Source organism: Halichoerus grypus, chromosome 11 (assembly GCF_964656455.1).
Source record: "Halichoerus grypus chromosome 11, mHalGry1.hap1.1, whole genome shotgun sequence".
In the NCBI taxonomy this organism is placed as follows: Eukaryota; Metazoa; Chordata; class Mammalia; order Carnivora; family Phocidae; genus Halichoerus; species Halichoerus grypus.
This window is the reverse complement of record NC_135722.1, coordinates 49,044,635-49,071,664: the sequence shown is the minus strand read 5'-3', so window position 1 is coordinate 49,071,664 and position 27,030 is coordinate 49,044,635. Positions and strand designations below refer to the sequence as shown.

Below are 27,030 nucleotides of genomic sequence, written 5' to 3'. Positions count from 1 at the left end.
TCCCGGGTGCGCTCGGTTCTCTCCACCTCCCCGGCTCTGACAGGACTCCTGGCAGCCGCAGCCGTCAGCTGCTGGGGAACAGAGGAAGAGGAAGGGGTGGAGCTGTCTTGCGGCTGGACGCGGAGCAGTCAGCCGGCTGCAGCCGGGGCTAGTGAGCTGTTCCTGGCGCTGCCCGGCTCCTTGAGAGCTAGCGCCTAGACCGGCGGGACCCGGACAGGCGAAGCAGCCTGTCTAGGAACGCGGGCAATGCCCCGCCACGGAATATCTCCCGGCGAGGGCCACCCCAGGTCCAGCTGGGAGACGGAATCGGATCGGTCCCCGGGTTCCCCCAGACTGAGGCTTCTGTGGATAGGCCTGGCTGTGGCGCTGGCCCTGCCCGACTCCCTGGTTCTCTGGGCCCCGGCTGGGGCCCACCCTCTTCCCGCCCAAAGCCATCCCGCCAGGTTCGGTCGCTTAGTGCCCCAGCTCCGCAACGCCTTTGGGTGGTGGAATCTCACCTGCCCAGTCTGCAAAGGCTTGTTCACCGCCATCGACTTGGGGCTGAAGGTGAGCGCTTAAAGGGGCTGCGATGGAGCAGCCAAGGGGAGCGCTGGCGGGGGCAGGGGCAAGAACGGGGCTGGGCCTGGGGTCCTGAAGAGCAAACCTGATGGGGAGGCTGGCATCTACAAGGCTTCACTGGGTTTTCTGTCCTTTAGGGACACCCATGACTACACGCCGCCGCCACCTCCACTGTGACCTTGTGAAGTAAGGAAAGAGTGCACTTTGTACGCCGGGCACTGTGCTAGCCATTTTGTACAGGTTAAATCAAACCTGTGAGGTGTTTCATTACAGTTGTTATCTTCATTTTACAAATGAATGGAGTCTGGGAGAGATGAAATCACTTGCCTAAGGGCACACAGCTGGCGGCTAGGGGAAGGGCTGAGACTCCTTTCCTTGTACATCTGACACTGAATCCCCTGTGCCTTAAACTTGGCATCTCTAATCCAGAGCACCAGGCCTTGTACCAGTTACTCAAAAGGGACTTAAATTCAGAAACATCCAAGGGTGTGGGACTAGACCGGGATGCCTTGACCCTGATGGGATTATGATGAGTGCTAGTTGGTAGGTGAGCTTTGCAGTGCTCTCCAGGACCTGCCCCAAACTATGGACAGCCATACTACCCAGCCCCAGTTTCAGGGCACTCTGCAGACAGTGCCTGAGGAAGCCAGCCGGGCAAGCAAAAGGCCTGAAATGCAACTGCCTGCTGAGGGGAAGAGGAAGTACTGGCCTGGTGCCACTGAGTCCAGGGCAGTATCTGTGGGAGGCAGGGAGTGCGTTGAGGTCTCTTCACTGTGGTGGCACTGAGTCCAACCTGGCCCCAGTTCGGAGATGAAGGTGCAAAGGGTGGTAGCCAGGGCTTGGCCTGGTCCCTGTGCTGTCTCTGACCTCTGATCACTGGTTCTTCCCACTACAGAAGGAGCCCGGTGTGGCCTGGGTGGGCTCCATGGCCACCAAGCTCTGCAAACTGCTGAAGATAGCACCACCCACTGTGTGCCAGTCCGCCGTCCAGCTCTTTGAAGATGACATGGTGGAAGTGTGGACACGCTCAGTGCTGAGCCCATCTGAGGCCTGTGGTCTGCTCCTGGGCTCCACCTGTGGGCACTGGGACATCTTCTCATCTTGGAACGTCTCTTTGCCAGCTGTACCAAAGCCTTCCCCACAACCACCCAAGCCCCCAGCCCCAGGCGCCCCTGTCAGTCGCATCCTCTTCCTCACTGACCTGCACTGGGATCATGGTTACCTGGAGGGCACAGACCCTGACTGTGAGAACCCACTGTGTTGCCGCCAGGATTCTGGCCTGCCACCTGCCTCCCGCCCAGGTGCTGGATACTGGGGCGAGTACAGCAAGTGTGACCTGCCCCTGCGGACCCTGGAGAGCCTGTTGAGCGGGCTGGGCCCTGCTGGCCCCTTTGAGATGGTGTACTGGACAGGAGACATCCCCGCCCACAACGTCTGGCACCAGTCACGTCAGGACCAGCTTCGGGCCCTGACCACCATCACAGCCCTTGTGAAGAAGTTCTTGGGCCCAGTGCCTGTGTACCCTGCTGTGGGCAACCACGAGAGCACACCTGTCAATGGCTTCCCTCCCCCCTTCATAGAGGGCAATTACTCTTCCAGCTGGCTCTATGAGGCAATGGCCAAGGCATGGGAGTCCTGGCTGCCTGCTGAAGCCCTTCACACCCTCAGGTAGTTGAGGTCCAGGAAAACCCAGGAAGGGAAAATGTGGATGATAGTGAAGGGAACAGAGTACCTGGGCATTATCTGTGACTGTTCTAGCATGAGTCAGCTCTTCTCACTGGCCCTCCTGATCTGACCCCAACTTCCACCTCCACCCTTATATCCAGACACCCTCCCTCACAGGGCTGACAGCATACCCTCTCCATGCTGGTCTGTGTCCTTGCTCATGTTGGTCCTCTCTAAAATGCACCCCCACTTTAACATCCCAACTTTCCTAGGCCCAGATCATATTCCTTGTGAAGGGCCTTTCCTTCCCACTCTAGCTTACTTTTATCTCTCCCCTGAACTCCTAGAGCCCTTAGCCTCTGAGCCCCTTCACCTCAGTCACATGGGCCCTACAATCAGTCTGTTTTTTGGTCTTCAGCTGGACTGTGAGCTCCTTGGTGGATGTCCCGTGTGCCTCTGCCCTCCACCCAAATGCTTCGCACAGGGCTGGGCGCACAGGACCTGGATTATGAATGAGTGTTGACCCTTCATGTTCACTTTGTTTCAGAATTGGGGGGTTCTATGCCCTCTCCCCACGTCCTGGCCTCCGTCTCATCTCTCTCAATATGAATTTTTGTTCCCGTGAGAACTTCTGGCTCTTGATCAACTCCACAGATCCTGCTGGACAGCTCCAGTGGCTAGTCGGGGAGCTTCAGGCTGCCGAGGATCGAGGAGACAAGGTGAGGGAAAGCAGTGAGAACATGGGGGAGTAGGTGCTGACAGGGGTTGGGGGAGAAGCAGACCCTTTGTGACCAGACTCCTATCTAGAGCCAGAGCACCTCTGAGCAGAGAAGCTTGGTTTTCGGACGCTCCCAACAACAGTGTTCCCTAGGAGTTTGGCTCCTGGTGCCCCTTAGAAGCCCTTTCATTCACTCCCCCTCTCTGGCCAGCAATGCTGGCCATTGTAGATGAATACTGACTCTTCCTGGCCAGGGCTGCCTGGACCCCTGCTTGCTTTGATAATTAATTAATTAATTAATTAATTACTTTGAAGATCTAATTGGCTTTATTGAACAATTCATGAATCAGACAGCATCCCATCTAGCAAATAGAGGGGCATTCTCCCTGATAACCTTCCTTAACTCTCCCTGCAGGTACATATAATTGGCCACATTCCCCCAGGGCACTGCCTGAAGAGCTGGAGCTGGAATTATTACCGAATTGTAGCCAGGTAGGGGGGAGGTGGGGAGAGGGGTGGACGAAGAGTCTGAAGGTTGGAAATTCCTTTGAGCATCTTATCATTCCTGCTGCCCCATTGGGGTAGAGAGGCTACTTACTTCAATGTGTGGAGAAAGAAGCATCCCATCTCCCCAGATCTCCTCCCCCTCCCTAGAGCCTTCTGAATATAATTAGTGTCTTCTGGCCAGGTATGAGAACACCTTGGCTGGTCAGTTCTTTGGCCACACCCACGTGGATGAGTTTGAGGTCTTCTATGACGAGGAGACCCTGAGCCGGCCACTATCTGTGGCCTTCCTGGCACCCAGTGCCACCACCTACATCGGCCTTAATCCTGGTGAGTGGGGAGGAAGGGAGTTGTTGGGACAGAGGACGTTGGTGGGATGGAGGAAGCAGAAACAGACTCGGAGCCAGGGCTGGCAAGGGGCAGGTGGGACATGTGACCCCTCCCTGGGGTGGCCTCGGCTCCTTGCCTCTCCAGTCAGCCCACCCTCCTTGCAGGTTACCGGGTCTACCAAATAGATGGCAACTACCCGGGGAGCTCTCATGTGGTCCTGGATCATGAGACCTTCATCCTGAACCTGACAGAGGCTAATGAACCAGGAGCCACGCCACATTGGCAGCGTCTCTACAGGGCTCGAGAAACCTACGGGCTGCCCAGTGCGCTGCCTGCCGCCTGGCATGACTTAGTGTACCGCATGCGGGGTGACACGCAACTATTCCAGACGTTCTGGTTTCTCTACCATAAGGGCCACCCGCCCTCAGAGCCCTGTGGCATGCCCTGCCGCCTGACCACTCTGTGCGCCCAGCTCTCAGCTCGCTCTGACAGCCCTGCTCTATGTCGCCATCTGGTGCCGGATGGAAGCCTCCCTGATGTCCAGAGCCTGCAGCCAAGGCCACCTTTCTGCTAGCACCCCCAGGGCCCAGAGTTGGGAAGGTGGAATTCGTAGGAGAGGAGCAAACCCCCCAGATGACAGCTGTGGTAAGAAGAGCATCTGGGCCCCAAGCACACCAGGGAAACAGGACCTTCTTTCATGGAGCTGGTGTGGCTAAATACAGGAGGGGGCAGCTGCTCTGCCTGTGCCCAGCATCTAAGCTGCCCTGGGACTGCTGCCTTTCATGGCTGTGGAGCAGAGGCCTACGGTGGTACTGCCCCAGCAGACCTGACAGGAGCTGGGCTGGCCAGCCAGGAACCCTGTACTGCTGCTGTTGTCAGGTTGCCAGGCTGTTAAAATAAAGATAAAAGACTTGGATTTCAGACCCCTGTGACTGTCCCAGTTTCTTCTTTGAAAGCTGGAAGGGCAGGGCGCCTGAGTGGCTCAGTCGGTTAAGCCTCTGGGCTCTTGGTTTCAGCTGAGGTCATGATCTCAGGGTCGTGGGACTGAGCCTCGAGTGGGGCTCTGCTCTCGGATCAGAGTCTGCTTGGAATTCCCTCTCTGCCCCTCCCCCTGTGCGCACGCCCTCTCTCACTCTCTCTCTCTCTAAAATAAATTAATAAAAATTTTTTTTAATAATAATAATAAAAAAAATAAAGCGGGGAGGGCAAGGTGGCTTTGGGACTGTGATCCTAACTGAGGGGTGAGGGTACTGCAGGTGAAGGTGTAATGCAGGCACAGGAAGGCACACGGCTTAGCAGGGCAGACAGACTTTATTAGTGGTATCAGTACAGCAGAGGTGCCATGGAACAGGGGGGAAGGGACCCATGCCTGAACCAGTCCCCTCCTGCCCCTGCCGGACCCTACCAAGATGGGGCCTGGCCTACACCAGTTCCTCCTGCTCCACCTGAAATGTGGGGGTGGAGAGCCCGGGGCTGGCCTTGCTTCTTGCTCCCCTTATCAATCCAGTATTGTCACTTCCTTGCAGGGATTAGGTCTCTCTCTCCCCAGCCCCTAGGCAGGGAACCCCAGCTACTGGGGAGGGGCAACTTTGGGGGGGGGGCCTGAGGCCTAACAATAGCCTCTAGGGCCCCTCCCTGCCCCATACCCTTGAGTTCCCTGGGACCCAATGCAAGCAGGTGGAAGGAGGACTGAGGGCTTCAGGGGGTATGGGCCCCCAGGCGTTTGGGTTTGAGGGAACCCCACAGCGACTGAACACCCCTGCGGACAGTCCACCCTACACGCCGGGCAACAGACTCAGCAGGGGGTGCTGGGAGGCAGGAGGTGGAGGCCTGGGAGCGTGCATCCAGACACTTCTGGTAGCGGAGCTGCAAAGAGGCAGGTGGAGCAGTCACTCTCCAGCCTGCCCCCTGTGAGGTGGGCGTCATCACTGCACCACCCTACCCGCTTACCATGCACGCAGCCTGCACGGCCTCTGAGAGGCTGGCGGCATTGGGCTCACACCAGAACATGTGGCAGCAGAAGGAGGCTGGGCCGGCAGCCATGATGAATGCAAATGTGTGGACATCTCTGCCCACAGCCAGGAAGGAGAGGAAACGCACCCGACATTCCCCCAGCACTGCTTCCGTCTAGAGGGATGGAATCCAGTTAGAAAGGAACAGCCCAACCCTCTCTTCCACTGGGCACATCCACCTTACTGGCAGCTCTTCCTCAACCCCCCCAGGCTCCCCTCCATGGCAAGGCTCAGCCAGGCCTTCTCCCACCGCAGTCTTTACCTGTTGATGCAAGATGGTAAGGGTAGCAGGGGCCACGCTGACGTGACTTGGGGTCCACTGCTCACGGCTACTGGAGGCCAGGACTGACTCCAGGGCCCCATTTATCACATCTACCCCTGGAAGATAAGGACACAAACATGACACCACTAGGGGTGGGGAGAGGATACCCCAGGGCCTTTGCTCCATCCCCACTTCACCAGTCAACAGCCCTGGATGATGCTGCGTGGGTCTCCCTTGGTGCCCTCCTCCTTGGCTTCAGTGATTTAGCACTTTTCTGGTTTCTTCCATATTGAATCCTAGGCTTGGTTTTCTTCACTTGACTCTGCCTCTTCCTTCAGCCTCCAAAATGAACTGACCCCCCTAAGCTCTGACCCCCCCTTATCTTGGCTGTCAGTGTTCACCCACATTCAGACATCATACTGCATCATACCACAAGGACTCCCAAATCAGCCCCTATAAGCCCCTCCTCTCCCAAGACCCAACCTTTGTTTTGTTTTATATCCACTTGAGGTGTGTTGACTTGTGTCCCACCATGCATGCCATCCATTACAGTGCACAACCCCACGTACACCTTACAACAATCTCTCAACTGATTCTTTTATCACCATTTTACAGATAAGGAAACTGAAGCTTACAGTTCCCCTGCTCCTTCTCTTTATTTCTAGTTTTCAGAACTTGAAGGACTGTCAAATCTTAGTTGGATTCAGTAATTTCAGTAATTTCTAGAATGTGCAAAAAGGACAAGTAATGCCAGGTTCCTAGCTTTTAGATCAATCAACATCCCCCTGTAACACAGTGGTTCCCTCCACCTCAGACTGCTATTAAACACTTCACTCTTGCTGGCACTCAGCAGAGAACCGGGGCAGAAGCAGGACATGGCATGGTGGGGGTATGGGCTCCGGTCCCTGCACTACTCATGAATGGGCTGTGCGATCTACTGTGTCTTTACCTTCGCAGCGAAGAGGTTAGAGGAAACCGTGCCAACGTGGAAGCATGCAGCTCTGTGGCCCACTCCTGGGTCCTCTCGCCCCTTTCAGTGCCTCTGGGCTCCCACAGGAGCAGACCACATGGACCCTTTGTGGGCAGAGGACAAGGAAGAGGACAAATGTCTTCCTCGAAAGTCCTCCCTCATCTTGGCCTTGCTCATCTTACCTCTGGCTGGATCAAGGCCAAATTCCTCTCCCAAGCATGCAAGTCCTCCAAAAACTGGCCTCATCTGAGCTGTCAAGCCTCATATTTTATAGCTCCCTGAGCTTCAAATGATTTATGTAGCATTTATTAACATTTAATCTTGGCAAATGCCCTGGTAGGCAGATGGGGAATACAAAGTAAGAGAAGAGGATGCCCTCAAGGGACACAGGCTGTAACTGTGGAAAAGCCTCTGTCTGGAGTGCCCTCTCCCTCCTGACTATGTGAGAACTCCCAATTCTCATCCTTCAGGGCTCACCCAGGCCCCACCCAGGAACCCTTCCCTGCTGCAGGGCAGAGAGGGAATGTGGCTGGGACAACTCTTAGCACATCTCAAGGACAGAAGGCAAGTTTATTTCATCTCTGTGTCCCCAGTCCCAGCACAGGGCTTATCTACTTAAGGAATTCCAGATGCATGAGCAAGACACCCTCAAGGCAACATGGGCCAATGCATCCAAACTGGTATAACCAAGTAAGCTAGGAGCCCATAGAAGGGTGAACACACAGGCAGTTCCTGAGTGGGTCAGGTCCGATTGCCAAGGGCTGTGGTGTGTTTGACATTTATGTCAGTCAATGGAAAATCTCGAAGACCGTAAGTGTGGACAAGGTATCAAAGTCAAACAACTTAATAAGCTCTTAGGGCCGTGGGGGTGGGGCTTGGCCTTGGAGCATGGGGAGGATCAGCATAGAGGTGGGGAAAGTAGTGGAGCAATGTGGCCTAGAAACAGTCTGCCGTATTTGGTGACAACTCAGGATTAAAACCTATACCCTGACCCCCAGCCCTGCACTCCCAAACCCCCTTATACTACTGTGCATTTTTTTTTTCCACATCAATTGTTGCCTTCCAACATACTACATAATTTGGTTATTGTCTGTCTCTCCTGGCTAGAAGGTCAGCTACCTGAAGGCAAGAATCTGTCAGTTTTGTTCATTAATGTGTACCAAGAACCTAGAATACTGCCTGGCACAGATCAGGCATCCAATAGTCACTTGTTGAATAAATGAATGATTTATGAATATTGCAGTTTCAGGAGAAGCCAATGTTAAACTCCTGGAGGTTAAAAAGGGAGCATAAGACAAAGCAGGAAGTGAGTTTAGGGACTCAATAGAGCAGACCCATGGAAGTGACGGGCAGCAGAGGGGGCAGTCAAGGATCGCAGACAGTTGCTTCATCATAGTGAGAACCTGTGTAAGGTGGTGGGTAGATAGGGGAGTAGGGGTAATAACTGGAAGAGGCAACAAGGGTTTGGAAGCTGAGTGCGAAAGGCAGAAAGAAATGAAAGCAAACGTGTAGAGGTCGGCCAACCTTCCTTCCTGCTCCCTGAGCATGATTTTCTCACCTCCAGCTCCATGTCTGTGGCACTGCCATTGAATCCAACTGGTATACCAACTCCCCTTTGTAAATCCAGGCCTTCTTTCGAACCCCACCTTGATCCCCCACCCTTTCTAAGAAGGGTTCCCTTATAGGATATAAGGTGCTGGTCATTAAAGTCAGCATGGTTTGAGGGGAAGAGCAGAGAATTGAGGATGACCAGGTTTGAGTCCTAGGCCTACCATCTCCTGGCCATGTCATTTGAGGCAAGTCTCATTCATTGTTTCATTTGTTTGTTCATTTATCCATCCACCAAACAGCTGAGTTCTTCCTAAGTATCTTTTGATATGACACCTGACCACTTCTTGAAGCACTCTCCTTTTTGCCTCCCTCCCCTCTCCTTCTGCTCCCACAATATTTATCAATTTCATCCTCCTCTGTCCATTAAATGCTGGAGGATCTAAAAGCTAGGCCTAGCCTCATTTCTCTTTTTACTGTGGGCTGCCACACTCATGGCTTTGATTACCTCTATAACCCAATAATGCCACATTTGAATCTGCAACCCAGACCTCTCCTCTGTGAATCCAACTGCCAACCTGAGTTTGTCACTCAGCTTCCCCATCAAACTCGGCATGTCCGAAACTGAACTCCAATCTCCATACCAAAACTGGCCTCTTCCAATATCTGCTACCTTTAAAGAATGGCATCACCATCCGTTAATTCCCAAAGCCAGGACGTCAGGGGTCAGCCTGAATGCCTGTCCCTCGTCCCACATCCAGTCAATCACCAAGACCTGTTGATTTTAATTATCTAAATACCTCTTGAATCTGCACGCTCTTCCTCAACTCCACCATAGTCCATGATACTCTTCTTACCGGCCATGACTACCCAAGATCCTCCTAATTGATTCCTCACATCCACATCCACCTGCTAAACATCTTTTTCCATGGTACAGCCAAAGCCAACTTTTACAAAATTCAAATCTGATTATACCGAGTGCTTTCCTGAAAACTCAACTATAGCTCCTTGCTGCTCTCAGGATGAAGAACAAATGGTTAATGTGGCCTCTGAGGTCCCATAAGGTCTGACTGCCACCCAGCTCCCAGCCTCATCTGGCCCCAGTGGCCTTCTCTCTGTGCATTTGAAGTACCAAAGTACTTCCACTGTGGGTCCTCTTCTACACTGTTCACCCTGCCTGGAATGGTCTTCCCCTGCTTTATTCCTATCTCCGTCCCACTTTACCACATTAGCTCCCATTCAGTTTTTGATCTCAGTTCAAATGTCAATTTCTCAAGGAAGTCTTTTCCAACATAGTTTTATAGCACCTTGCAGCTTTCTTTCAATGAATGACTCAATTCATAATTACACATTTATTATTAATATGATTATTTGACTAATTCTTGTTTTGTTTTGTTTTTTCTGCTGTAACCTTCCGTAACCTCCACGAAAGCTGTGGTCATTGTTCGCCCAGCACCCAGCACATGGTGGGCTTCACAGGTATTTGTTAAGTGAATGAACACATAAATAACAGGTACCGTGAAAGCACTAGAAATAAAAGAGAGAACCAGATAGTCTCTACTCTCAGTTTCCTTATCTACAAAATGGGTATTACCATAATCCCAACCTCACAGGATTGTCAAGACTTGAATGACATATAAGGAAGTACTTCACAAGCAATAAAGCATGTCACAGTTATGCTCACTGCTTCCTCTCTGGATGCTCACAGCTCATCGTTAGTGCTGCAATACCAAACCCAGCTCCCAGCTGCTACCTGGTATTTCCAGTCATCTAAGACCTGCCTCCCAACCCAATCAAAGCTTTTCCGTGGAATGCAAGAGTGCATCTCCCGATGTGCCTGGTTCATTGGTTCAAACTCAGTGAAGGCCAACTGCTGCTATAGGCAGGACACAGAATGCAGATGGGACAGAGGTACACGAGGGGGGATGCATTTTAAAGAGCAGGGTGACATCAAGCATGAGGAAGTTCTGGTAAAAAAAGGCATTGGGAAGCAGAGGGTGGGCGGTGGTCCCTGGGAGAAGAAAAACACACATACCAACAGGTTTAGCAACAGGCACATTCCCCAGGTAATAGACTTGGAACTTTTGTACCAACTCATTCTTAGGCGCTGGAAATTCCACTGCAGGAAAGAAAAGGAGGATCAGTCGTGGTAGCAGAACTTGCTCACTCTCAGTCCCCACCACCAGGGCATAAGCTGGGTATGCACCCAGCCAAAGCCCTACCTACCTCCACTCCTTCCCCATCTCCCTTTAACTTATTTGATCCAAAGAATTTAGTCTCCATGTGCCCATTTTTTTTATCATGTCCATGTAGTAGCTTGTGCCTCTTCTTGAGTCACCTCACCTTTGCCAACAAAGCTGAGCTGGACCTGGCAGGGTTGTGGCACTGACCTTGGAAAGGGACATCCACCAGTTTAGAGTGGTCCAGGGAGAGTCCATTTACCAAGCAGCGGGCATTACGCCTTTCGGCCATGATCTGAGGAGAGGAGGGGAGGAGCGAGGGAGAGTCTGTTAGGGCTTCATTGCCCTGGAGTCCCCCACCCCCACTCAATGACCCCACCCACATCCTTGTAGAGCAAAGGTGGCAGCTAGTCCAGGGAGCAGAGGGGGCCGTGCCTTAGAGCAGATCTCATGCAGGCTGGTGGCGATGTTCTTGGCAGGTGCCTCACAGCGAAACACGTGGCACTTGAGCATCTGGGTCAGCTTATCGCGAGCTACGTAGGCAAAGTCCCTGTTGGGGGAGGAGCACCTCAGTGTCTCCCAGTGCCATCCAGTGTGAGGCGTCATCCCTACCCCACCCATGCCCTCCCTATCCATCACAGCTGCTTCAGGGCTTCTGCCCTCGGGATGGTGTCCTGTGGGTGCTGCCTTCTGGCTGGAGGGTAGACAGGCAAGCATGCCAAGGTGGGGGAAAATGGGAGAGCACAGCGGGCAGGAAGGGGAAGGGCAGAATAGGGGAACTTGGGTGCTTTGAGGCATCTGGTCCAGGTGTGGGAGGAGGAACGGTCAAGGTAAATTAGACATAAGTACCTCTCTCTGGGTCCAGCAGCACAAGAGAGGCAAAGAATAGAGTTAGGAAGGAGGGCCCCCACCCTGACTGCTGGATGAGCCCCCACCCTAGGATCCCAGGCCCAGCTCCCACCTTCCGCTGTCCCGCCCGACGCCCCAAACACGAATGCTGACGATGGGCTGGGCATGCAGTAGGGCCTGACTCTGCGGCTCCACCAGCTTTAGTGTCTCGTCCTCCAGCTGTAGCAGCAGATCCTTTCCCTGCGGGCCCAGGAAGCAGGCACTCAGTGGAGCCCCAGCTGGGGAGGTGGCTGATCTCTGCCACCTCCAGCTCAGGGGAGGTCAGCCACAGCTCTGGGGCCCCGGCCTTGGTGTTGGACCACCCACCCTGCAGGCCTCGCTCTACTAGAGTCACATCTGCCATCTCTAACGTGACTCCCTTTATCATCTGGTCACTGTGAGATGCCACGTCCCCAGGCCCCCACCTGGGATCGCACACCCATCTCCCTGGGCTGTCACTTGCGGGGTTAACCCCTCCCTCCCCCAGTCGTTGCTCCAGCAGCCCAGCTCCCTTTCTCTCTCTCAAGCCCCCTCCCCTTCTCCACTGAACCATACCGGCCAACTCAGCCCTCACCTCCCCCCAGCCCCCAGACATGGGGTCGTGCAAATTGTTCTTGTGGTAGGAGAGCTGACGGATGCAGCTGTTGACGGCCACGCTGCTGCGTCCAGGGGCCAGCTCCTCCTCGGTCATCTCCACCCAGCCTAGGGAACGCACGGCGAAACACTGCCAGACACAGAAGAGGGGGTGGGAGGTAGCGGGTCTGAGCTAGGACCGGAGGGCCCCCAACACAGGACGCTCTCTCTGCTAGGAGCAGAGGAGTTCCTGACTCAGAACTTGGCAGCTGGGAGGGTGTTCTGAGCTAAGACTGAAAAGCTCCCCAAACAGGATACAGTTGGCGGGAGGGGGATGGTCTCAGAGGAGACCCCTGCCAGTACAAGGAAGCATCTGAGCCAAGCCCGATGGGCCCCCTGGCAAGGCACTGGATTGGCTGAGTTAAACACTGACGTGCCTCTGGCTCAGACACGGGGATCTGTGCTAAGACTGGAAGAGCTCCTAACTCAGGCCCGGGAGAGCTTCCTGAGACCAGAGATGCCCCTCCAGAACACGACACAGGGGGTCTCCTGCACACAGAGGAGTCCCAGCCTGGGGAATGGGCATTGGTCTTGAACAAACCTTGATCCCTGGGTTGGCATTCCGTGGGGGCAGCTTCTCCTCCTCTTGGGGTAATGGCTCTGGGCTGGAGGAAGATGGTAACACTTGGTACAAATCCCCAAACATGGAGCTGTCCTAAGGCCCCTCCCAGAGAGATCCATCCCCTGCCAGCCCACTGTATCATGCCTTCCCACTCACCTGAGGCCCTGAGCTGGGAAGGGCAACGTCCCCTCCTCAGGGTCCTTCAGTCCCAAATCCATAGGAGCCTCCTCACTGGGTTCATCCTTGGGAAGGGAAGAGAGGAGTCAGGGCCAAAATGATGCCCCTTCTCCAGCTCCCCCATTGTAAAGCAGGTCCCCTCACCTTCCAAAATTCTCCATCCTCAAAGCCTTCTCGGTGGGCAAAGCCTGTCCAAGTGAGCTAGGAAGAGGGATGGGAGTAGTAAGTGGGTGGCTCATATCGCTCCAGCAGCACCACCCCTCCACCCCTGGACAAAAGAACAACAGGCCTGTGAGCTCACCTGAGACTCCTCTTGGGGGCTGCTCCCCTGTGAGGGAGAGGCCCGGCCCGGGGGCTCCCACTGGGTGGTCCCTGTTGGGATGTGCCAGTAGTAGGTCCCTGAGGTATCCTGGACCCTCATCCATCCAGCCGGCAGGTCGGAATCCGTCTCGAAGGCGTTGGGGTTCCAGAAGGAATCTGCTGAGCGGGGGGACTGATGAGGGTCTGCCCACCCAACAAGCAGACAGTGGGTACTTATGCCCAGCCCCCTCACGGAGACCCCATGGTGGAGAGGAAGGGATGGGGGAAGGGCTCCAGCACAAGGTTCCTACTTCCTCCTAGAGCTTGCAGTCTGGAGTCATAACATGGGGGACCACCAGCAGGGGACATGACTCAGGTCTCCTCCTGGACCCTGCTCCTGACTAATGTGCCCACATAGAGGGAAGGAGGAAGGCAGAGAGTAGGGAAGGAGGTTGGGTGACCCCAACTGACCTCCTATCATACATATCCATATCTCAGGTGCACACACTTATCAGCAGCTCCTGCACACACATGTGCACTCAGACACACAACACATATAAGCCCTACTACACACCTGTGCAGCCACCACAAACACAAGGGTGTGCACACACAGAAAATACCAGCAGAGACGGCGGGTACCACAGGGGCACACACATGTACGGGGGCAAACATACACACACATACCCCAACTCCAGCCATACCCTAAGGCAGACACCATACGCAGACGTATGCACACACACGGTTATATGTATCAGCTCCCACCACACGTGTGCAGAAGCCACACCCACAACAACCCCCTACACATGTGTGGGTACCACCCAGAGAGTGAATGCACACTCAACCTCTGCCACGTGTGCAAATGCCACACTCACACCCTGACCCTTGCCACACACACATGCAGGCAAATGTTTTCTGCACATGCACACATACCTGTGACATACAACCCTCTTCTTCCAGCAGAGCCACACCACTCCAGCTCCGTAACCCAGCTTCTGCCTCTTCTGCCTCTCCTCCCCACCCAGCCCCACCCCACATCATGCCCCCTCACCTGGACTGCTGTCCTGCAGGATGATGGCCAGGAAAAAGTCCTGGGAGAACATGGCGCTGGTTCCCAGCCCCTCCTGCCTCCACCCTCCCGCCTCACAGCCCCTCCAGCCCAGCCAGCTGGGCTCACAGCCTGGTGCTGGGCTGCAGAGAAAAGCTCATCCCGCCCCCTTCTCACCAGGGCAGAGCGCCTGCCAGGCAAGATCCTCCCCCGCCTGGCGCTCACTAAGGAGGGGCCAGGACCACCATGGGAGGGGACCTCCTTGGGGTTGGGATGGAGGCTCCTCATAAGACCCCAGCCCTTCCTGCTCACATCTCTTCTTTCGAATCCTGGCTCCCCTCCCCCAATCCTGAATCTCCATCCCACCCCACAACGGGCACCACAGTACCACAGTCAAACGCAGTCTTAGGGACACCAGGAAGCTCAGCCCCTTGGGAATACCTCAGCCACCTGGGGCCCTGCAAAGCCTATAGCTCTCAGCACAAAAAGGGTGTGGCTTCAGGGCTCCCAGGGATCCCTCCCCTGCCCAGAAACTGCCCTGCAGTTGGAGCCCAAAAGTGGGCCTTAAGGGCTGGGCCCCAGCAAGCTTGAGGCTGGGCTTGGGGCTTCCCAGCACAGCCCCCCTCACCTGCCAGGGCCCAGCTAGGCTGCAGCGTCTCCTCGGCAACCGCAGCACCAGGACGGCTGGGAGTGCCCAGACTGCTGACGTGCTTCCCGTTACCAGGGAAACCAGGAATCCTGACTGGTCCAAGAGACAGCACTGAGGATACAGGCAGTCCCCAGACCCAGGCTGCTGGGCAACCAGGCACAGAGGGGCTGGGAGCAGGTGTGGTTACCCAAGGTGGCTGCACACCTGATGGGAGAGTTATTTGAGCAAGATGTCTCACCACCCTGTTTGCAAATGAGGTGGGCCCACAGAGGAGGGGCTCTTCTTGCCTGTCCAGTCTTCTAGGTAGCCATTACCACCTCATCTCCCTCCACCCTCCCCTCCCCTCATGCCCCAGGGAATTAGAATACCCGCTCTTCCCCAGGGACCCTCCATCACCTTCAGGGCTCTCCTGCCAAACCTTTCAGGAACACTGGCACCCAGGGCAACCATGCCCTCCACAGCCACACCCTTATTCATGAAGGGTCGTACACCTCTTGAATCTGGGGACCAATTCACCATCTTCTGACTGAGTCACGCACACCAATCCATCTGCCATCCCTGGTAGCCTGTACCTTCCTGCTTCAAAGAGCTTCATCCTTCCGATCTGTCCTGGAGGGGCTGCTCTCCCCCCTCTGACCATCTGGGAGGCCCTTCTGGAGCCTGGCATATCTCCCTCCAAGCAAAGCCCTGCTCAGGTCTTTGTGCCACATGCACACATTTATTCAGGAATGTACATCTTCACTCTTGCATCAACTCATTCAGGTGTTCATGCACAAATTCAAAGGTTTGTGTATCATTCATTCATCCATCCATGCATGCCTTCATGGTGAAACCAGTGTAGCCATTTGCTCAGGAGTCAGTGAATCACGTAATGCTCTCTCCTCTTCTCCATCCCCATGTAAGTACAGTAGTCCAAGCTACTACCTGCAACTCTTACCTGGATCACTGCAACAGCCTCACAGGTGGGCTCCCTCCTCCAGCCTAGTCTCCTCCAATCTGGACTGCACACTACAGCCCACATGATTGTTCCAAAATGCTGAACTATTCTCCACTTTAATACTCTTAATTGTTTTCTCTTGCCCTCAGAATAGAACTCAAACTCCTCCCAGGTGTGTGTGCTGTTCTGATCCCCTAACCTTCTGCCTCGCAGCCTTATCTCTGATCACCCTCCACCCGCCTTATCTCTCCCTGCTCGGCAGGCCCCTCATCCTTTCCAAGCCCACCCTCCCTCCCTCAATCTTCACCTGACTATCACCCACTCCTCCTTCAGGCATACATGTAAAGGCCATGTCTCAAAACTGACCCACCCCCTCTCCCCCACCATACACACAGGCAGGGCTGGGTGCCCCTCCTGCACCTCCCCATCCCAGTGCTCACCATGCTGATCAGAGCTGCCTGTCTATCTCTGTCTCCCCCACTAGACTGTGAGTGCCCTGAGGGCAGGAACCTCTGTCCCCTGTAGTATGCCTTCTTAGCATTTAGAACAAGGCCTGGCACCGAGTACGAACCCAACACAGGTAGTAAATTTCATTCACTCATTCACTCATTCATACATTCATTCAGGCACTTATGCATTCAGTCAACAACTTTGTGGCTGGGAAGGAGAAAATAACTTTTGCTCAATTCTACTCCATTCCTACAGGAGCCCAGACTTCCTCCGTGGCCTTCATGATCATGGCACCACAATTACAAAAGAGTAAGCAGTGACTCGGCCCCTTCCCTAGGCTGGCCCCACACCACTCCCTCCACTTTCCAGAGCCTCCACCAGAGCTTGATCCTTGGCCATCCTCTCTCACTGAGGTCGATGCCCATGCCCAGCAGGCCCTTCCCACATCTTCAGCAGCACCAGCCTCCTCCCAGAAGGCTCACAGGTACAGCTACCGCACTGACCATCCCGGCAGCCCCTGAGCAGGCAGGGCCTCCAATATTTGGCCTCTGACTCAAACCACCCCCCCACTAGAGCAGAGGCTGCAAACTAGCAACCTACAGACCAATACAAGACTCAGATTTTGTATGGCCTGCATGGTGCTTTAAAAAAAAAACAGAATTGGTTGCTAACATTTAGAAATTGGGATATTTCACATCAATGTCCAGTTTTCAGTTTACCTTGAAAAGTGGCGTGAACTGGCCCCATTGCAACTGCATTCCCCCGCCCAACCCTATAAATAATCAGCTGGCGTGAAGCAGCAGCTGCTCCCTTTAAAGGATGTCCAAGCAATGACCATCGAAAGCCACTAACATCACAGAAAAGAGAGGCAATCAGACTTTGCCTTTGATAGATGTACTCAATACCACCTATGAGGTGTCCTTGCAAAAGCAAAACACAAAAAACTCTCAAATCCAAATCTGATCAAGTCTCTAGAACACACTACCAAATTTGCAGGACATCTAGGGGAAGAGAAACCTGCTCAACGCCACCACAGGGAGAGAGTCTGCAAATCCAGACCATGGAAAACCCAAGCCAAATAACCCTGTGTCTCCAATTTAAAACAACAACCTGCAAGCAAAAATAAAGAGAGACCATGGGATGGAAGCATAACATACAGCTCAAAAGAAACTTTAAGATACACACCCACCATCAAAAGGTCTAGGACTATTTGATTATTGATTCAAATAATCAAAATTTTTTTAAATTGCAGAGTGAGGGGTCATTTATTAAACAACTGGGAAATTGTAAACACTGGATATTTGATAATATTAAGGAATTATTGTTAAATTTTTGTACTCATGATAATGGTATTGTGCATTGTTTTAAGAGTTTTGTTTTCTAGAAATGCATGGGTAAACACTTATGGATTTGATTGTTTGCTTCAAAATAACCTAGGCTAGGGCCCAGGAGTAGATCAGGGTATAGATGCAGCAAGATTAGTCATGTGTTGATAATTGTTGAAACTGGGTCATGGGTAAATTGGGCTCACTATTCTATTCTCTCTACTTTTGTAGATGTTTGAAAATGTCCATAATAAGTTTCTGGCATGCCCTTGACTCCATGGCTACATGAACTGCATGCTCCCCTGCAAAGGCTCCCCAGTCTGGGGTCTGGTAGAGTGCCTGCTGCCAGGTGCTCACCAGAGTCTTTCCTAGTCTCTGCTTACACTCCAATCCACAGAACTCCGGGCTTGTAGCTACAACCCAGTATCTCTGTCCTCTGTTCCTCAACTCTGCATCTCTATGTGACATCAGCAAATATGGAGACTCAATGTATTTAAATGGGACACATTTAATGATCAATCCTTGGAGTCCTAATACCTACTTTCTCCTCCTGCCCACCCCATGAACAAGGATCTATTTATTCTTCCTTTATTTCCTAACTTTTAGGCAGTATTCTATTCCTGATACTAAGAATACAAAACGGTATCCTTGCAATGCCCAGAGCGGTGCTCTGCACACAAGCCCCGACCTCAGTCTTTCCAAGTAGATGTGTGTGGGGACGTGATGCTGCCCCCAGATCCAGCCTGTTAAAAGCCGGCTCACGGGCACCTGGCTTACCGTGCTGTGTGCTTCAGTGGCAGGGTAAGCAGGGCCAAGAGCTCGAGTCTAGACTCAGTTCTACTGTGATCCCAGACTGTCTGTGACTGTGGGAAAGCTACCTCACCTCTCCAGGCCTACTTTTCATCACCTTTACTATGGGCATCATAATAGTATCTACCTCACAACATTATTGTGAGGATTCAATACGATAATGCTGAGCATAGGGCAGTACCTGGTAATGCTCCATAAATGCACCGAGCCCACCGTCCATCAGCGTCCATGATGCATGGACCTATCAGTTTGTGCAAGCACTCTGACTATAGGAATGGTTTCGTTCAGGAAAACCTGGTTACAGCCTGCTGAGGACTGAGGACATGGGCTCTGTAGCTCACGCGCTGGCTCAGGCCCTGGCCTTGATTTGGAGAGGCCTGACCTCTGCCCTCTTGCCCTCCCATCTTCCCCATGTCAAGTTCCATAAGGTACCTGTGTCCTCTGGGGAGCCGTAGGAGGGACTGCCCTGGGATAAGGTAGCCCAGCTTGAGTCCTCGTCACTGGCTGCACTGTTCCGCATGCCAAACAGGAGGCTGGCACTCTTGCTGTGCTCTCGGGGACCGTCTGCAAGGGCCTGGGGTCTGGGGGGCACCTCCACACTCTCCGGGGGCTCAGGCAGCCCTTGGGGAGAAGACAAGTCCTCCTCCTCCTCCTCCTCATCCTCTTCCTCATCATCCTCCTCGGCCTCCCCTGCCGCCTTCTCCTCTCCTTCATCTGGCCCCTGCTCTTGGGTGCTGATGATCAGGCCGGATCCTCGGAGCCCTCTGTTGGCCGCATTGTGGGCGGAGAGCTCCAGCTCAGAGTACAGGTGCATCAGGCCTTTGGGGCCCAAGGGTGCCATCTCAGGCTCCTGACCGGCCTCCTCTGCCAGGGTCAAGGTCACGTTGCGGTTCTGGTCACGATGGGCTGTGGCAGCCCGCCGGAGCTGGTTCTGGCCCTCCTTTAGCCACTTGGCATTGGCAGGGCCTGGCTCAGGCCCACCACCCTCCCCCATGGCACTGCGCAGGTCCTTGGGTCCCACAGCCGTGGCCTGCAGCTTGGAGTTGAGCAGCTGGTTGTGGGCAGCGTGCAGGGGCAGGGGTAGGCTCAGGCCGGGGCCTCCGTGGCTGTTGGCATTAATGGCCGACTGGCTCAGTGACGATGGAACAGACATGGCCTTGGCAGATCCTGTGGGGTGAGGAGAGGAGACCGTGTTGAGCCTCCAGGTCAGAACAGCAGCACCCCTGCTTCTGCCGGGGGCTGTGCTCTGCACCTCCTCATCTCCCTTATGCTCAGCAGACCAGCACCCACTGCTCTGTGTCCTGTGAGCTATTTTCCCATGACAACGACTAGGCTCAACTCCTGTCCCCCCTCACCACCACCCACTCAACCACCATCTCCACCAAAGGCTAGGGCCACGCCTACAGTCCACCCCGGCCCCAAATCCCCAGCCCTGAGCTCTCTGAGACAGCACAGCCAGCCCTGCTCTGCCCTCACTCCCAACGGCAGAGCCTCCAAACAGTGGCTCTCTGTGCATCCCCACCCCCGGCCGATCCGACCGGGGCTTACTGTGCCAGGGACCCAGCTGGTGTGGGACTGGCTCATGTGTTCTGGACACTGGACACTGACTACCCCCTTCCTCTCAGCACGTTGCTATCCACAGCCTCCTACTGTGAGCTCCCCAGGCAGCGTTCCTATCATCATAAATCACTGGGCCCAACCAGCCCCAAAGCCCAGCCCTACTAGGGACTGTGAGAATAGGAGAGAATGAGCTACAGACCCATCCTTCAAGGGCATGGACCTGGGAAGGAAGGTCACAGAGGAAGGGCGGTCAGCTCCAATCCATGGCTCCTTTGGCCAGTTGAAGCTACATTCTGATGAGTGTATCTACAAAGTATTTCACTTGGGGCACCACTCCATCTGCCAGCCCCTATCATGCCCCATGCCTGGCTCACTGCAGGGGCTTTTGCCCTGTACACCCCAGCCCTTCAGGTCTTGATCCAAACACCACCTTCTCAGTGAGGCTTTCCCGACACTGTTTTAAAACTGCAGGCCACCACGCCCTCTCTCAGCAACACCCAAACCTTCCCTAGTGCCTAGCACCACCTGTCAAGCTATTTACCAATATTATTATTACTATTTGTTTAATGATTGTCTCCTCATGACTATAATTTCGGTTTCATGGTGGAGGATTTTGTCTTTTTTTTTTTTCAATGCCATATGCCTAGAGCCTCACACAGTCCTGGTGCAGAACAGGAATTCAATAAGTATTTGTTGAATGAATGTATAACTCTGCCCTCCTATCTCCTCGAGGCCCGATTTTAGCATCTCCTCTGCCAGCTTCAGAAAACACACTTTGGCCATGTTACTGTGCTTCAACCACTGCTCGTGGTGGCCCAACCAAATCCCATCTTCCCTTCAGGTGAGGGGATCTCCTGTTCCACAGTGATAGCCCCCTCCCACTTCCTGTCCCCTTGGACCCCCTCACTACAAGCCCTTTGTGGATCACCTTCTCCGCCTACCTATCCTTCCAGCCACATCACCCAACGATCCCACCATCAAGGCCTCATTCCATCTTCCACATCTGCCTCACCTTCCACTGCTCTACTGCTCTCCTTCCCTGACCCCCACTGTAAAGTGCTTACTCCCTGGGCCCTCACTGCCACCACCTCGCAGGCCATTCTCTCTGACCAACCACTACCCAATTCTCCCTTATCCTGGCCCTCTTAGCTCCTACTGTGTCACCTTCCACTTCCCCCCATGCCCTCCCTGAGTGCCCCCTCCCTCCTTGACCCTTGTCCCCATCACACAACTCTCCCTCACTGACTGCCCCTCATTACTCACCTCTCTCTCTGACTCCCACTGTATGGTTCTCTCTCCCCCATTTCTCCCCTGGCCCCAGCGAGGAGTTCTCTCTCCCCTGACCCCCTGCCCTGGCCCTCTCTGCACCTCAGCGTAGCTCTCAGCCCTGAGCACAGGTGGCCAGTGCGGGGCTTTAGGCTGCCTGAGCAAGGCTCTGCTGTCTCTCAGGCGCAGTGCACAATGCCTTTCCATCACGCCTCCCTCCTCAGACCCTAGCATAACGCTGTGCACACATCTGTGACATGGGTGAAAAAATGCTCCTGTCTGGGTGTCTGCCTCACGCGGAACTGCTGGGCTGCTTGGTGTGGCTCCACCTGGGCAATAAGCAAACTCATGGTCACTGGCATAAACGAGAAAAATAAACAGCTCCGCCACTACCTAGAACCACAGTAATCTTCCAAAAATGGAAACCAGATTGTGTCACTCCCCAGTTGGAAAACTTAGATGGCTCACTGCTGCCTGCAGGATAGAGTCTGTGCTCACTAGCAGGACACTGAGAGCCTCCTTGAACCAATCCCTATGACCTCTCAGACCTCCCCCGTTCCTTGCCTCCTTCACACCTTACATTCCAGTCTCACAAAGTATGGAAGATTCTAGAAGATGTCACACCCTGACAGCCCTGGCTCTTTGTTTACAGTGCTCCCCCGGCTTGGAATCCTGTCTCCCCATGTCAGAACCTCTGCTCATGTTTCAAAACTTGACTTGGCAGGCATGGCTCCTAAGCAGTGTGCCTTTCCTGTTTAGTCCTCTCTCTTCATGCTCAGGGGACCATCCCCTCCTCCATGTCTCACGATACCCAGTGCCCCATTCCAACCAAACACCTGAGACTGTGTCTTATTCAACTTCACATTCCCATTACCAAGGAGCGTGCACTGTGCGTGTGCCACAGAGTGGGCCCTCGGTGTGGACAGAAGGGAAGGATGGAGGGGACAGATGTCGCGTAAGAGGAATTCAGAGGCTCAGAACTCAGAATTCGGAGGTGGGAGCAGACACCGAGATAAGCTTGTGTGGCCCCGTGGGCTGAGAGTGGGCAATGGGATTGTTAGGGAGGGTGCTGGAGAATGATGAACTGTACCCAAGAAGGCAGGGGTCCCAGAGCAGTGAGGACCAAGATCTGGGAAAAGGGAGGGAGGGAGTTAGTGTGAACCAATATCCTGGCCCGAAGGCTGTTCCACGGTGGCATCTCCATGAGTGTCAGGATGTGGAAGACCTGTGACTCCGGCAAGCTCAGAGGATCACGGAGACGACGAGCCCTTCTCTGAAGCAGCAGTGTATGCAGTCAGGTTTTTAAGAGGTCAGGATAGGACCCACCTCCTTAGCACTGGGAGGTGTGATCTGGGAAAGGCACATACACTGTGAGTCTGGGACAGTGAAGAACCAGGTCATCTCCAGGGCAGCCCTGTCCCCCCTGGTCACCAGGGCAAAAAGTATTGGGGGAGAAATGAGGAAGCTCTGTTGTGAACAGCACTGAAGCCTAAGCACCTGGCTCAAGGCACCTAACTTTTTGAGGTCAAAGGATGACCAGTGGCCCAGCATCCTCAAGAAGGGGCACATTTTGGGGTTAGGTATACCTGAAGCCTCTCAAAGGATGGAAAGAGCCACACGGATTCTGGCTCAAGTCAGGGAGCTAAAAGAGTGGCCACTAAGCCTGAAGGAGCTGGGGTGGGGGTGCATCCTACTCAAGGTCAAGACTCCTCTAACCTGCAGCTTATTATTTGCGAGGCACTGTGCTAGGCATGGGGAAGAGTGACGAGTTATAAAGCAATGGTCCCTCCCTGGTGGAGCACACAGTTTAGCAGGGAAACCACCCCTCACCATGCAGAGCAGTGCTAGTGCCTGACCAGTCCCTGGCACCGATGTGCACTCCCTGTTTGTTGAATAAATGATGGAGTATTGTGATGGGGGAGGAACAAGGCACTACAGGAGTAGGAGGCTGAGTCTTACTCCAGCCCAGACATCAGCAAAGAGCTGCTTAAGGAAAGGACTTTTAAGTTGAGACAAGACAACTCTCCTTGGACCACCCCCTGCACCACTTCTCCCTCCCAGAGGAAGACCTCCCACTCCTCCTTCACAGAGGAAATGGAAGCCAGGAGTTGAGGAATGTCCAGAAACACAAATTGGCTGACTTCAGCACCTATCCTTTTCTCCTTCTTCCTAAGACCAACTGCTTCATCTGTTACTTGGTTCCTTCCTTTCATGCCTTTCCAGGAATTTTATACCACTGTGTATCCATTTTCTCTTCTATATAATCAACCTCTCCTTCTCAATGGGATCCACTATCTACCAACTTGCAAGCAGAATGTTTCTTGACCGACGCTCCTCCAGTGCCACTAGCTGCCCTCCCTCTCTCTCTCTCTCCCCAGCTCAAGCAAACTTCTTGAAAGATCTCTCTCTACTCACTCTTGTCATTTCCTCACCTTGCACTCACTGCTCAACCCTCTCTAATCCTGCTTCCACTCCCAGCATGTCTCAGTAACAGCTCTTGCCAAGGTCAGCAGGACCCTATGTCATCTAATGTGACCCTATGTCACATCATCTTGGTTGTACTCTCAGCATCCCTTGACACCCCGCCTCTCACCCAACTTTCACCCATGGCTTCCTCATGCTACATCTCTTGGTTTTCTGCCTACACCCTAGTTCCTGTCCCGTGGCTTCTTAGACCCTTATGCCGGCTTCTTAGACACCTTCCTCTACAGGCTGTTACACAACTGGGATTTCTCATGGCTTGTTCTTGCGCCCTTTTCTCTTTCTCATCAAATATTCAATGTATTTATTTGTGCCCAGAGCTTCAGGTGCCACCTATACACTGCTCATTTCCAAATTTACATCTCCATTTCAGACCCCTCATCCAAGCTCCAGACATGTACATTCAACTTCCTACTCAACATCTCTGTTGGGATGTCTCAAAGGCCTCTCAAACAAACATGCCTGCTTATGTTTCTCTCTCCCACACCCTTGTTGGTCCTCTTTCAGGATCCTGGTTCATGGGGGGATATAACCACCCATTCTGTTGTGCAAATCAGAAGCAGGGGTACCATCCTTAACACTACCATCTCCCTCACTCCCCACATTCAATCCAGCCCCAGATACTGATCATTTTCTCTCTGAGGAAAATTTCTGGACTTCATCTACTCTCTGCATCCATTACCATCACAATCCACACCAAGGACAAAGACCTTAAAATCAAAATCATTAACGGGGCCTAAACTGTCCTGCTCAGTGTGGCCTCTGCCTTCCACTCTGGCTTTAGCACTCTGCTCTCCAGCCTCACTGGCCTTCTTTTGATTCCTTGAAAACATCACGCTCTCTCCTTCCACAAGGTGTTTGCATGTGATTGTTCCCTTCTGCCTGGAACCTCCTTCTGCTAACCCTCAGCCTAACTAACTCGAGCTCATCCTTTACAACTGAGTTCAAATGTCATGTTCTCAGAGAAGCCTTCCTTGGTCCTCTCTCTCTACCTCCCAGACCAATTTAGCTTGTGCTCCTATGTATTCTCAAGGCACCATCCACCACCGCTTCATGGTATTTATTACACTTGTCATTTTATTCTTATCCGATTCCCTCCTGGATTGTGGGACAAGATCAAAGTCCATCTTGTTCATAATTATATCTTCAGTGCCTAACACTACCTAATATATAAAAGGTGCTCAAAGTTTATTTGTTGAATGAATAAATGATCAGATAGATGCAATTTTTTTAAAGGATCACACTGTGTTGAGAGTATTTAATGGGAGGTAGGCAAGAGGGTATGTTATTAGAGCAATGAGGGGGCGGAAAAAAGAGTTTTGGCCTAGATTAAATTGGGTAGCAGTGAGGATGGAGTGAAACGAATGGATTTGAAAAATATTTAGGTAGCGGATGTGACAGAATTTGGTGACATTAGATGCAGAGGGTGAGGCAGAGAGGTTAATCTAAAATGTTGCCCAGGATTCCAGCTTGGATAACTCATTGGAAAGTAGCCATTTCTGGGAGCTGGAAGAAGGGTAGAGAGGAACACATGGAAGATAATTCAGCTTGGGATCTGTAGGTAAGGAATTTCTGTTGAACTTCAATGGGGATGTCATGAGGGCAGCTGGATATGGAGTGCAGAAAAGAGGTCTGGGCCAGATACACACATCTGAGAATCATCAGCATATATAGATGAAATCTGAAGGCTTGGCAGTGAATAAAATACCAGAGGAGAAAGTACAGAATGAAAGAACACAGCTCAGGACAGAACCAAGAGCTTTACCAACATCTAAAGGGATGGGAGGGATGTAGCAAATGAGACCACCAAGGAGCAGACAATGCCGGACAAGAGAAACCAGAAAAATGCTTCCAGGACAGTTAACACACACCACTGAATATTACTAAAAGGTAGAGGGGGATAACAGGAAAGTGTCCATTCTAGTCGGCCACATGGAGGTCTCTAGTGACCTTGGCTCCAGCAGTTTCAGTGGGTGTCAGCGACAGAGACCAAATGAAGTGGTTTTAAGAATGAATGGGAAGTGAGAAAACGAAATGAAGACAGCAAATGTAGGCAAGGTTTTGGCTTTGAAAGAGTAGAGAGAGATGGGACTATGCTGGAGGGGCTGGGAATGCAAGAAATGCACAGGCAGATGCAAATAGGTTCGGAATAACCTCTGAATTGGCGGTAGGAAAACTGCTCTTAATGAGTGCTTCTGCGAGTGCTAGGCCTCCCGCAGAGCTGGGGACACAGCCGGCCCCAGGGCACACCCCTCGGTCGCCGAGGGCAACTGAATGCCGCTTGACAGATTCCAGACCTGGGACCCTGCAGAAATCCGTGAAGGCTCTGCCTATCTCACCCCACGTCCCATTCCCTGCCCTTGACCTCCCCTCCCCCAACCCCCTCCCCCATCGCCCCCTCGCTTCGTGTCCCCCACTCTCGCCCCTCTCCAGACCCGAGGGACACGAGGTAAAGGTTGGGGAGGAGGCCTTGTGAGGACCGAGGTGGAGCCTACAAGGGGGGACAGGACGGAGGTCGGAATGCGTGCGGCGGAAGGACCGCCCGCGGGGATGGGGCCTGACCGAGGGACCCAGGCCGCCGCGGGGAAGGGGCTGCGGGGTCCGCCGACCGCTGGGGGTCGGGATCCGACCTCCAGGGCTGGGCCCGGGCAGGGGCAGCTCCTACCTGCGCGGGGAGGCCCCAGGCCCAGGTGGCGGAGGTGGCTCAGGCTGCGGGGCTTCGGCTCCGCGGCGGCTTCTCCATCACAACATCCCCCGCCCTGGAGCGCGCGGGCCGCGGGGCCGCGCCCCGAGCGGCGGAGGCGCGCGCGGGGCGGGAGGGCGGGGGGCGCGGAGAGGCGCCATCTTGGGCCGCGAGCGGGCACGGGCGCGCGAGCCCGTCGCGGGCGACACTTGCCGCAGCTTACCCGAGGGCCCCGCCCTGCGGGACCCTTGGGCCCCAGTGCGCCCCACCGCCCAGCTGCCCTGGCCAGCCGCCAGCCCTGAGCCCGGGTCCCAGAGCTCTGCCCTTGCCTCGGCCGACCCCTGCCCAGCCCGGCACCGCCCTCCGCGGCGAGGCCCCGGACTCACCCAGCGCGCCCCGCAGGGCCCTGGGCCCACACCCCCGCGCGCGCCGCACCGACGAGGCTGCAGCGGGAGCGGCTGTGGCGGTGGCCGGGCCGAGGCCGCGTGGGGAGGGGCTCCGAGGAGTCAGCCTGCTC

General features: G+C 53.9%; 2 protein-coding genes across 5 annotated transcripts; one reads left to right on the top strand and one right to left on the bottom strand.

The window, feature by feature from the left end:
- The first annotated feature begins 45 nt into the window (after positions 1-45).
- SMPD1 (sphingomyelin phosphodiesterase 1) lies at positions 46-4,696 on the top strand. Its single transcript, XM_036095938.2, has 6 exons — positions 46-546; positions 1,454-2,226; positions 2,771-2,942; positions 3,357-3,433; positions 3,630-3,775; positions 3,940-4,696. Exons 1-6 carry the CDS (start codon positions 247-249, stop codon positions 4,347-4,349), a joined length of 1,878 nt encoding a protein of 625 aa, XP_035951831.1. The 5' UTR covers positions 46-246; the 3' UTR covers positions 4,350-4,696.
- Positions 4,697-5,067: 371 nt separating this feature from the next.
- Positions 5,068-27,029, bottom strand: APBB1 (amyloid beta precursor protein binding family B member 1). 4 transcript variants are annotated; one of them, XM_078058455.1, is made up of 14 exons: positions 26,900-27,029; positions 18,956-19,690; positions 13,309-13,484; positions 13,152-13,208; positions 12,987-13,072; positions 12,810-12,873; positions 12,210-12,359; positions 11,709-11,836; positions 11,183-11,297; positions 10,958-11,042; positions 10,603-10,686; positions 6,050-6,165; positions 5,726-5,902; positions 5,068-5,641 (listed from the first exon to the last, which is right to left on the bottom strand). In XM_078058455.1, exons 2-14 carry the CDS (start codon positions 19,674-19,676, stop codon positions 5,474-5,476), a joined length of 2,127 nt encoding a protein of 708 aa, XP_077914581.1. In that variant the 5' UTR covers positions 19,677-19,690; positions 26,900-27,029; the 3' UTR covers positions 5,068-5,473. The 4 variants fall into 4 exon arrangements, with proteins under 4 accessions (XP_077914581.1, XP_035951827.1, XP_077914582.1 ...); XM_036095934.2 differs by lacking the exon at positions 26,900-27,029 and adding an exon at positions 26,496-26,650; XM_078058456.1 differs by lacking the exons at positions 18,956-19,690; positions 26,900-27,029 and adding an exon at positions 14,981-15,091.
- Between the last annotated feature and the right edge of the window lies 1 nt (position 27,030).